Here is a 12,071-nt window from a genome sequence, read left to right on the forward strand (position 1 = left end):
ACTCACCGGCCAGTGTCCTCATCTTTCATCCTTCGTTCCTCAGCTGCCCTTCTTTGCTGCTCAGCTTCCATCTTCTGCAGCATGGAGTCTGTCAGAGCAGTATCCCATGAACGCAGAATTTCAGAGACACTGTCCATAGAGGACACCTATCATAAAAGAACAAGAAAAAGATCTTCCTCACTTGCAGCCACCCATAGGGACTATCTAAAAAAGGACACCTATCCCAACACAGCCTCATACACTCAAAATCAATCATAGGAAGAAACTGTCCAAAGAGGATACTTATTGTAACACAGGAAGAAACAGAGCCTCAGTCACCTGCAGCCAACCACAGAGAGAAATTGACTGTACATGGACACAATATAAAATTCAACAGCAGCTGGTGAACTGGTGTGCATCTCTGAGGGGCAGTGAATAAATTGCTCTCCCAAGTATTACTGAGTACCTTCATGTAATGCCCCTGTTGAATAACATCTTTACCAAATCTCAGCAAAGTGGCAGTACAATTAAGTATGGTAGGAAGGAAAAGCTCAGGGCCGTGCCAACACGGTAAGCTGGGTAAGCACGGCAGGGGGGCGCCGTCCTCTGGGGGGCGCTGCCGCACCATGCTTACCTCACCCTCCCGCTCCCATTGCCCAACTGCCTGCCCTCTTCTCTCCCGCAAGATCCCTTTCCTTTTTTTTCTCCTTTTAAATTTACCTCCGTCCGGCAGCACAGCATCAGTGAAGGAGGCGGTGCTACTGACGTGTCTAGCCTTCCCTTCGCTCAGTGTTCCACCTTCTTCTGACATCAAGGAAATGATGTCAGAAGAAGGCGGGGCATTGAGCGAAGGGAAGGCTAGACACGTCGGGAGCGCCTCCTCCTTCACTGACGCTGTGCTGCCGGACGGAAGTAAATTTAAAAGAAAAAAAAAGGAAAGGGATGTTGGGAGAGGGGGGGAGAAGAGGGCGGGCAGTTGGGACATGGGAGTGGGAGTGCAGGGGAGAGAGGAGCATATATGCGAGGGCAGGGCTCAGGGAGAGAGGGGAATTGCTGGATAGGAATGAATGGAGGGGGCAGGGGACAGAGGAGCATGGATGGACATGGATGGGATTGCAGGGCCCAAGTAGAGAGGAGAAATTGCTTAATATGGATGGATGGAGGTGGGCAGGGGACAGAGGAACATGGATGGACATGGATGGGATTGCAGGGCCCAAGTGGAGAGGAGAAATTGCTTAATATGGATGGATGGAGGTGGGCAGGGGACAGAGGAGCATGGGTGGGAGGGCAGGGCTCAGGGAGAGAGGGAAATTGCTGGATAGGAATGGGTGGAGGGGGCAGGGGACAGAGGAGCATGGGAGGGCAGGGCTCAGGGAGAGAGGAGAAATTGCTTAATATGGATGGATGGAGGTGGGCAGGGGACAGAGGAGCATGGATGGGCATGGATGGGAGGGCAGGGCTCAGGGAGAGAGAAGAAATTGCTTAATATGGATGGATGGAGGTGGGCAGGGGACAGAGGAGCATGGATGGACATAGATGGGATTGCAGGGCCCAGGAAGAGAGGAGAAATTGCTTAATATGGATGGATGGAGGTGGGCAGGGGACAGAGGAGCATGGATGGACATGGATGGGATTGCAGGACCCAGGGAGAGAGGAGAAATTGCTTAATATGGATGGATGGAGGTGGGCAGGGGACAGAGGAGCATGGGTGGGAGGGCAGGGCTCAGGGAGAGAGGGGAATTGCTGGATAGGGATGAATGGAGGGGACAGAGGAGCATGGATGGAAGGACAGGGCTCAGGGAGAGAGGGGAATTGCTGGATAGGGATGAATGGAGGGGACAGAGGAGCATGGATGGGAGGGCAGGGCTCAGGGAGAGAGGGGAATTGCTGGATAGGAATGAATGGAGGGGGCAGGGGACAGAGGAGCATGGATGGGCATGGATAGGAGGGCAGGGCTCAGGGAGAGAGGAGAAATTGCTGGACATAGATGGGAGGGAAGAGAGATGAAGGAGATGAAATGAGGGAAAAGGAAGAGAGGAGAAAAACTGCACATGGATGAAAAAAATAGGCAGAAGCTGAGGACCAGAAATGAAAAAGAAACGAGGAAAGGAAAGAAATAAATAAATGGAAAGGAAGCCCTGGAAACAGAGTTAAGAGGACAGATAGCAGCAGAATCAGATACTGGGCCAGCATGATCAGAAAAAGAAAGTCACCAGACAACAAAGGTAGAAAAAAATCATTTTATTTTCATTTTAGTGTTTGGAATATGTCCACTTTGAGAATTTACATCTGCTATCTTATTTTACAATGTATAGCAATTTGTTTCTAAGAATATTGCTGACAATTCCTGTCAGTGTGGCAAGTGGGGAGCGATCATTTTCACGGGGGGGGGGGGGGGGGCACTGATAGTCTGCAGGGGGGCACCAGAGACCCTAGGCACAGCCCTGGAAAAGCTCAAGGTGAACTTGTTCATGGACCCACAGAAATGAATGGATTAATTACAATTAAGTGGACTCCTGCAGATAGGAAGGAGATAAATGTACTGATACCTTTACCTCAAGGGTTCTCAACCCAGTTTTCAGGACACACCTAGACAGTCTGGTTTTCAGGATACCCATAATAAATATACATGATTAGATTTGCATATAATGAAGGCACTGCATGCAAATCTATCTCATGATTATTCATTGTGGGTATACTGAAAACTAGACTGGCTATAGTGTCTCCTGAGGACTGAGTTGAGAACTTCTGTTTTACCTACAAAAATCCTATGTTTACATTATGAAGATATACAAAGGGAGCCTGCCATAAAAAAACCTGGAGGAAAAGCTGCAAAAGCAACTGATGCAAATATAAGATCACTAATTTTAAAGATCAAAGTAAAGGAGAACATGAATGATCACATCTTAAAAGAACTGAGAGCTTCTGAAGAAAAAACAATAGAGACAGACAGAGGAAACCTAGGTGGGACCATCAGAAGAAAGGTGTATGCAGAAGGAGAAGAGAGAGAAGAGCCTCAGCAAGAAACAACAGAAAAAAAGCTGGTGAAGAGAGAAAGAGAAGGTCTGAAAAGGAGCACCAGAAGAAAGGCCTAGAGCAAAAGGTGAAAGGGGAACTAGAAAGGCATAATATAGATCTAAGAAGAAGAGATCTGGAAAGAAACACTATAAAAAAGAATGAGAGAAAAGAAGAGGCACAGAAAGGAGTACTGGAAAGAAGGTTGAGGCAGAGATGGAGAGATCTATACATGCAAGAGAGGAAGATGAAGGTAGGACACACCAAGATGTCAAGTGAAAAGGCAGGAAAAAGACTTTGAGAAATTGTGGAAATAGAATCATGTGCTGGGTTCCAGGACTGGGAAAGATTACCTGTGTTGAGCTTGACATCTAGAGGGTAACTCAGTTACAGGGGTCCATGCGTAGGTGCCTACTTGTCTAGCATATCTGGCACAGAATATGCCTGGAATGTACAACACTGCTGTCACTTGCTAGAGAGCAGGGCGTAAACAAAAGCGCATACGCTAAGGTATTGGTAATCTACACATGTACTTGCCAAGTCTACCCATACTCTGCCCAAACTTTTCTCCTGTGCACATCCACCAGCAAAGTATGCGTCATCATGTCATGGCACATACTTCTCTGCCCATTGTGATTTTATAAGCACTTATTCACATGTATATGAAGGCACATACGTGCAAGAATGACTTGATCAAATTACCTCCCTAAACTTTAGTGTAATAAAGCAAAGCCTTAAGCTGTGTAAAGGGACAATCTGTTGATATCACATAAACAGATCAGCTATAGTACTGAAAGAATTCTACTGATGGGACACAGGGCCAGGAGAAAGATCACTCCTTCTTCAAAACAATGCAATGAAACAGAAAAAAAAACACTGCTTTATAGGTGTCTCAAATAATCAAGACCACCAACGATAATGACAAAAATCCAGAGCATCAAACTGAAGTGGGGGAAAGACCTTAAGTTCAATGATCCAATAATAAATCAGTAGCAGCAAAAGCATAAAAACCACAGAGATAAGATATCAAAATACACTACTTAAAGAGAGCCCAAAACAGTTTTACAGGGAACTGGGAAACAGCATTAGAATGGTAAAAACATCAGCAAGTAAAGTTGAAATTGAAACCTTTGGGAGAAACTTATGCAAGGACCAAGAAGCAGAAAGCGAATGCTACATACCTGTAGAAGGTATTCTCTGAGGACAGCAGGCTGATTGTTCTCACTGATGGGTGACGTCCACGGCAGCCCCTCCAATCGGAATCTTCACTAGCAAAGTCCTTTGCTAGCCCTCGCGCGCCTACGCGCACCGCGCATGCGCGGCCGTCTTCCCGCCCGAAACCGGCTCGAGCCGGCCAGTCTCATATGTAGCAAGACAAAGACAAGGGAAGACACAACTCCAAAGGGGAGGCGGGCGGGTTTGTGAGAACAATCAGCCTGCTGTCCTCGGAGAATACCTTCTACAGGTATGTAGCATTCGCTTTCTCCGAGGACAAGCAGGCTGCTTGTTCTCACTGATGGGGTATCCCTAGCCCCCAGGCTCACTCAAAACAACAACCATGGTCAATTGGGCCTCGCAACGGCGAGGACATAACTGAGATTGACCTAAAAAATTTACCAACTAACTGAGAGTGCAGCCTGGAACAGAACAACAGGGCCCTCGGGGGGTGGAGTTGGATCCTAAAGCCCAAACAGGTTCTGAAGAACTGACTGCCCGAACCGACTGTCGCGTCGGGTATCCTGCTGCAGGCAGTAATGAGATGTGAATGTGTGGACAGATGACCACGTCGCAGCTTTGCAAATTTCTTCAATAGAGGCTGACTTCATGTGGGCTACCGACGCAGCCATGGCTCTAACATTATGAGCCGTGACATGACCCTCAAGAGCCAGCCCCGCCTGGGCGTAAGTGAAGGAAATGCAATCTGCTAGCCAATTGGATATGGTGCGTTTCCCCACAGCCACTCCCCTCCTATTGGGATCAAAAGAAACAAACAATTGGGCGGACTGTCTGTTGGGCTGTGTCCGCTCCAGGTAGAAGGCCAATGCTCTCTTGCAGTCCAATGTGTGCAGCTGACGTTCAGCAGGGCAGGAATGAGGACGGGGAAAGAATGTTGGCAAGACAATTGACTGGTTCAGATGGAACTCCGACACAACCTTTGGCAAGAACTTAGGGTGAGTGCGGAGGACTACTCTATTATGATGAAATTTTGTGTAAGGGGCCTGGGCTACCAGGGCCTGAAGCTCACTGACTCTACGAGCTGAAGTAACTGCCACCAAGAAAATGACCTTCCAGGTCAAGTACTTCAGATGGCAGGAATTCAGTGGCTCAAAAGGAGGTTTCATCAGCTGGGTGAGAACGACATTGAGATCCCATGACACTGTAGGAGGCTTGACAGGGGGCTTTGACAAAAGCAAACCTTTCATGAAGCGAACAACTAAAGGCTGTCCTGAGATCGGCTTACCTTCCACACGGTAATGGTATGCACTGATTGCACTAAGGTGAACCCTTACAGAGTTGGTCTTGAGACCAGACTCAGACAAGTGCAGAAGGTATTCAAGCAGGGTCTGTGTAGGACAAGAGCGAGGATCTAGGGCCTTGCTGTCACACCAGACGGCAAACCTCCTCCATAGAAAGAAGTAACTCCTCTTAGTGGAATCTTTCCTGGAAGCAAGCAAGATGCGGGAGACACCCTCTGACAGACCCAAAGAGGCAAAGTCTACGCTCTCAACATCCAGGCCGTGAGAGCCAGGGACCGGAGGTTGGGATGCAGAAGCGCCCCTTCGTCCTGTATGATGAGGGTCGGAAAACACTCCAATCTCCACGGTTCTTCGGAGGACAACTCCAGAAGAAGAGGGAACCAGATCTGACGCGGCCAAAAAGGAGCAATCAGAATCATGGTGCCTCGGTCTTGCTTGAGTTTCAACAAAGTCTTCCCCACCAGAGGTATGGGAGGATAAGCATACAGCAGACCCTCCCCCCAGTCCAGAAGGAAGGCATCCGATGCCAGTCTGCCGTGGGCCTGAAGCCTGGAACAGAACTGAGGGACTTTGTGGTTGGCTCGAGATGCGAAGAGATCTACCAAGGGGGTGCCCCACGCTTGGAAGATCTGGCGCACCACTCGGGAATTGAGCGACCACTCGTGAGGTTGCATAATCCTGCTCAACCTGTCGGCCAGACTGTTGTTTACGCCTGCCAGATATGTGGCTTGGAGCACCATGCCGTGACGGCGAGCCCAGAGCCATATGCTGACGGCTTCCTGACACAGGGGGCGAGATCCGGTGCCCCCCTGCTTGTTGATGTAATACATGGCAACCTGGTTGTCTGTCTGAATTTGGATAATTTGGTGGGACAGCCAATCTCTGAAAGCCTTCAGAGCGTTCCAGATCGCTCGCAACTCCAGAAGATTGATCTGTAGATCGCGTTCCTGGAGGGACCAGCTTCCTTGGGTGTGAAGCCCATCGACATGAGCTCCCCATCCCAGGAGAGACGCATCCGTGGTCAGCACTTTTGTGGCTGAGGAATTTGGAAAGGACGTCCCAGAGTCAAATTGGACCAAATCGTCCACCAATACAGGGATTCGAGAAAACTCGTGGACAGGTGGATCACGTCTTCTAGATCCCCAGCAGCCTGAAACCACTGGGAAGCTAGGGTCCATTGAGCAGATCTCATGTGAAGGCGGGCCATGGGAGTCACATGAACTGTGGAGGCCATGTGGCCCAGCAATCTCAACATCTGCCGAGCTGTGATCTGCTGGGACGCTCGCACCCGCGAGACGAGGGACAACAAGTTGTTGGCTCTCGCCTCTGGGAGATAGACGCGAGCCGTCCGAGAATCCAGCAGAGCTCCTATGAATTCGAGTCTCTGCGCCGGGAGAAGATGGGACTTTGGGTAATTTATCACAAACCCCAGTAGCTCCAGGAGGCGAATAGTCATCTGCATGGACTGCAGGGCTCCTGCCTCGGACGTGTTCTTCACCAGCCAATCGTCAAGATATGGGAACACGTGCACCCCCAGCCTGCGAAGTGCTGCTGCTACTACAGCCAAGCACTTTGTGAACACCCTGGGCGCAGAGGCGAGCCCAAAGGGTAGCACACAGTACTGGAAGTGACGTGTGCCCAGCTGAAATCGCAGATACTGTCTGTGAGCTGGCAGTATCGGGATGTGTGTGTAGGCATCCTTCAAGTCCAGAGAGCTTAGCCAATCGTTTTCCTGAATCATGGGAAGTAGGGTGCCCTGGGAAAGCATCCTGAACTTTTCTTTGACCAGATATTTGTTCAGGGCCCTTAGGTCTAGGATGGGACGCATCCCCCCTGTTTTCTTTTCCACAAGGAAGTACCTGGAATAGAATCCCAGCCCTTCTTGCCCGGATGGCACGGGCTCGACCGCATTGGCGCTGAGAAGGGCGGAGAGTTCCCCTGCAAGTACCTGCTTGTGCTGGAAGCTGTAAGACTGAGCTCCCGGTGGACAATTTGGAGGTTTTGAGGCCAAATTGAGGGTGTATCCTTGCCGGACTATTTGGAGAACCCACTGATCGGAGGTTATGAGAGGCCACCTTTGGTGAAAAGCTTTCAACCTCCCTCCGACTGGCAGGTCGCCCGGCACTGACACTTGGATGTCGGCTATGCTCTGCTGGAGCCAGTCAAAAGCTCGCCCCTTGCTTTTGCTGGGGAGCCGAGGGGCCTTGCTGAGTCGCACGCTGCTGATGAGAGCGAGCGCGCTGGGGCTTAGCCTGGGCCGCAGGCTGTCGAGAAGGAGGATTGTACCTACGCTTGCCAGAAGAGTAGGGAACAGTCTTCCTTCCCCCAAAAAATCTTCTACCTGTAGAGGTAGAGGCTGAAGGCTGCCGGCGGGAGAACTTGTCGAATGCGGTGTCCCGCTGGTGGAGCTGCTCTACCACCTGTTCGACTTTCTCTCCAAAAATGTTATCCGCACGGCAAGGCGAGTCCGTAATCCGCTGCTGGATTCTATTCTCCAGGTCGGAGGCACGCAGCCATGAGAGCCTGCGCATCACCACACCTTGAGCAGCGGCCCTGGACGCAACATCAAAGGTGTCATACACCCCTCTGGCCAGGAATTTTCTGCACGCCTTCAGCTGCCTGACCACCTCCTGAAAAGGCTTGGCTTGCTCAGGGGGGAGCGCATCAACCAAGCCCGCCAACTGCCGCACATTGTTCCGCATGTGTATGCTCGTGTAGAGCTGGTAAGACTGAATTTTGGCCACGAGCATAGAAGAATGGTAGGCCTTCCTCCCAAAGGAGTCTAAGGTTCTAGAGTCCTTGCCCGGGGGCGCCGAAGCATGCTTCCTAGAACTCTTAGCCTTCTTTAGGGCCAGATCCACAACTCCAGAATCATGAGGCAACTGAGTGCGCATCAGATCTGGGTCCCCATGGATCCGGTACTGGGACTCGATCTTCTTGGGGATGTGGGGATTAGTTAAAGGTTTTGTCCAGTTCGCAAGCAATGTCTTTTTTAGGACATGGTGCAAGGGAACAGTGGACGCTTCCTTAGGTGGAGAAGGATAGTCCAGGAGCTCAAACATTTCAGCCCTGGGCTCGTCCTCCACAACCACCGGGAAGGGGATGGCTGTAGACATCTCCCGGACAAAGGAAGCGAAAGACAGACTCTCAGGAGGAGAAAGCTGTCTTTCAGGAGAGGGAGTGGGATCGGAAGGAAGACCCTCAGACTCCTCGTCAGAGAAATATCTGGGGTCTTCTTCCTCTTCCCACGAGGCCTCACCCTCGGTGTCAGACACAAGTTCACGGACCTGTGTCTGCAACCGTGCCCGACTCGACTCCGTGGAGCCACGTCCACGATGGGGGCGTCGAGAGGTAGACTCCCTCGCCCGCATCGGCGAAGCTCCCTCCGCCGACGTAGTCGGGGAGCCTTCCTGGGAGGCGACGGCAGCCGGTACCGCACGCGGCACCGACACCGGAGACCTCACCTCGGGCGATGGGCCAGCCGGCGCCACGCTCGACGGTACCGGTGGTGCAAGCACCGCCGGTACCGGAGGGGTAGGGCGCAACAGCTCTCCCAGGATCTCTGGGAGAACGGCCCGGAGGCTCTCGTTCAGAGCGGCTGCAGAGAAAGGCATGGAAGTCGATGCAGGCGTCGACGTCAGAACCTGTTCCGGGCGTGGAGGCTGTTCCGGGCTGTCCAGAGTGGAGCGCATCGACACCTCCTGAACAGAGGGTGAGCGGTCCTCTCGGTGCCGATGCCTGCTGGGTGCCGACTCCCTCGGCGACCCAGAGCTCTCGGTACCGACACGGGAAGGGGACCGGTGACGATGCTTCTTCGACTTCTTGGAATGAAGCATGTCACCGGAGCTTCTCGGTACCGACGAGGAGGACGTAGAATCCAGCCGTCGCTTCCTCGGGGCCGAGGCCGAAGGAGGTCGGTCTCGGGGGGGCTGTACCGCAGGAGCCCTCAGGGTAGGGGGAGACCCACCCGAAGGCTCACCGCCACCAGCAGGGGAATGGACAGCCCTCACCTGCACTCCAGACGATGCACCACCGTCCGACGACATCAGCAGACGAGGTCCCGGTACCACCGACGTCGATGCAGCTATCCGATGTCTCGGCGCCGATGCAGAGGGCCGATGCCTCGATGCACTCGATGCACTGGCAGCCGAGGATGAAGCTCTGGACGCTGAAGACGTCGAGGCACTCGATACCCCCGGTGCCGATGCCGACGAAGAGCCCGAGAACAAAACATTCCACTGGGCCAATCTCGCTACCTGAGTCCGCCTTTGCAAAAGGGAACACAGACTACAGGCCTGAGGGCGGTGCTCGGCCCCCAGACACTGAAGACACGACGCGTGCCTGTCAGTGAGCGAGATTACCCGGGCGCACTGGGTGCACTTCTTGAAGCCGCTAGAAGGCTTCAATGTCATGGGCGGAAAAATCACGCCGGCAAAATCAAAAGTCGAAATGACGAAAGTGGCACCAGAAAAAGTTAGAGAGAAATTTCGACCGAGGCCTAAGAGAGGCCTACCCCGACGACGAAAGAAAACTTACCGGGGCAAAATCTGAAAATACGGGAAGGGGCAAAACGAAACCCGAAGGGGCTTCCGGAGCACTTCCCGAACAGTTTTAAGATTTTCCGAAGAAAAAACACATCGAAAAAAAAGGACGCGCGAGGTCGACTTTCCGGGGTTCGACACGGCGAAAACACGACCGTACCGAGTGCGGACAAAAGAAGACTGGCCGGCTCAAGCCGGTTTCGGGCGGGAAGACGGCCGCGCATGCGCGGTGCGCGTAGGCGCGCGAGGGCTAGCAAAGGACTTTGCTAGTGAAGATTCCGATTGGAGGGGCTGCCGTGGACGTCACCCATCAGTGAGAACAAGCAGCCTGCTTGTCCTCGGAGAATAGCACATGCTCTAACATCCAGACAGTTTAAGTCCCACACTTAAACATTCACAAGAAGACTCTGTCTATCTGAATTTGAAAATTTTGGGTATTTGTAATCTACATGCACGCTTGCCCATGTGCCACCCAAACTCTGGCCCTGTGCATACCCAACAGTAAAATATGCATCGTCATGTCATGGCTCGTACTTTCATGCCCATTGCGATTTTGTAAGAGCTTGTTCACACACATATGAAGCCACATACAGTGGGGGAAATAAGTATTTGATCCCTTGCTGATTTTGTAAGTTTGCCCACTGACAAAGACATGAGCAGCCCATAATTGAAGGGTAGGTTATTGGTAACAGTGAGAGATAGCACATCACAAATTAAATCCGGAAAATCACATTGTGGAAAGTATATGAATTTATTTGCATTCTGCAGAGGGAAATAAGTATTTAATCCCTCTGGCAAACAAGACCTAATACTTGGTGGCAAAACCCTTGTTGGCAAGCACAGCGGTCAGACGTCTTCTGTAGTTGATGATGAGGTTTGCACACATGTCAGGAGGAATTTTGGTCCACTCCTCTTTGCAGATCATCTCTAAATCATTAAGAGTTCTGGGCTGTCGCTTGGCAACTCGCAGCTTCAGCTCCCTCCATAAGTTTTCAATGGGATTAAGGTCTGGTGACTGGCTAGGCCACTCCATGACCCTAATGTGCTTCTTCCTGAGCCACTCCTTTGTTGCCTTGGCTGTATGTTTTGGGTCATTGTCGTGCTGGAAGACCCAGCCACGACCCATTTTTAAGGCCCTGGCGGAGGGAAGGAGGTTGTCACTCAGAATTGTACGGTACATGGCCCCATCCATTCTCCCATTGATGCGGTGAAGTAGTCCTGTGCCCTTAGCAGAGAAACACCCCCAAAACATAACATTTCCACCTCCATGCTTGACAGTGGGGACGGTGTTCTTTGGGTCATAGGCAGCATCTCTCTTCCTCCAAACACGGCGAGTTGAGTTCATGCCAAAGAGCTCAATTTTTGTCTCATCTGACCACAGCACCTTCTCCCAATCACTCTCGGCATCATCCAGGTGTTCACTGGCAAACTTCAGACGGGCCGTCACATGTGCCTTCCGGAGCAGGGGGACCTTGCGGGCACTGCAGGATTGCAATCCGTTATGTCGTAATGTGTTACCAATGGTTTTCGTGGTGACAGTGGTCCCAGCTGCCTTGAGATCATTGACAAGTTCCCCCCTTGTAGTTGTAGGCTGATTTCTAACCTTCCTCATGATCAAGGATACCCCATGAGGTGAGATTTTGCGTGGAGCCCCAGATCTTTGTCGATTGACAGTCATTTTGTACTTCTTCCATTTTCTTACTATGGCACCAACAGTTGTCTCCTTCTCGCCCAGCGTCTTACTGATGGTTTTGTAGCCCATTCCAGCCTTGTGCAGGTGTATGATCTTGTCCCTGACATCCTTAGACAGCTCCTTGCTCTTGGCCATTTTGTAGAGGTTAGAGTCTGACTGATTCACTGTGGACAGGTGTCTTTCATACAGGTGACCATTGCCGACAGCTGTCTGTCATGCAGGTAACGAGTTGATTTGGAGCATCTACCTGGTCTGTAGGGGCCAGATCTCTTACTGGTTGGTGGGGGATCAAATACTTATTTCCCTCTGCAGAATGCAAATAAATTCATATACTTTCCACAATGTGATTTTCCGGATTTAATTTGT

At 51.4% G+C, this 12,071-nt stretch overlaps 1 protein-coding gene across 1 annotated transcript in view; it reads right to left on the reverse strand.

Annotated features, from left to right (window-relative positions):
• Positions 1-12,071, reverse strand: part of IQANK1 (IQ motif and ankyrin repeat containing 1) — a 180,950-nt gene that overhangs the window by 56,904 nt on the left and 111,975 nt on the right. The window contains 1 exon segment of the mRNA XM_030190104.1: positions 7-146. Within this exon segment, the coding sequence (XP_030045964.1) occupies positions 7-146 (140 nt within the window).

The sequence above is a fragment of the Microcaecilia unicolor genome, chromosome 1 (genome assembly GCF_901765095.1).
Source record: "Microcaecilia unicolor chromosome 1, aMicUni1.1, whole genome shotgun sequence".
Taxonomy (NCBI): Eukaryota; Metazoa; Chordata; class Amphibia; order Gymnophiona; family Siphonopidae; genus Microcaecilia; species Microcaecilia unicolor.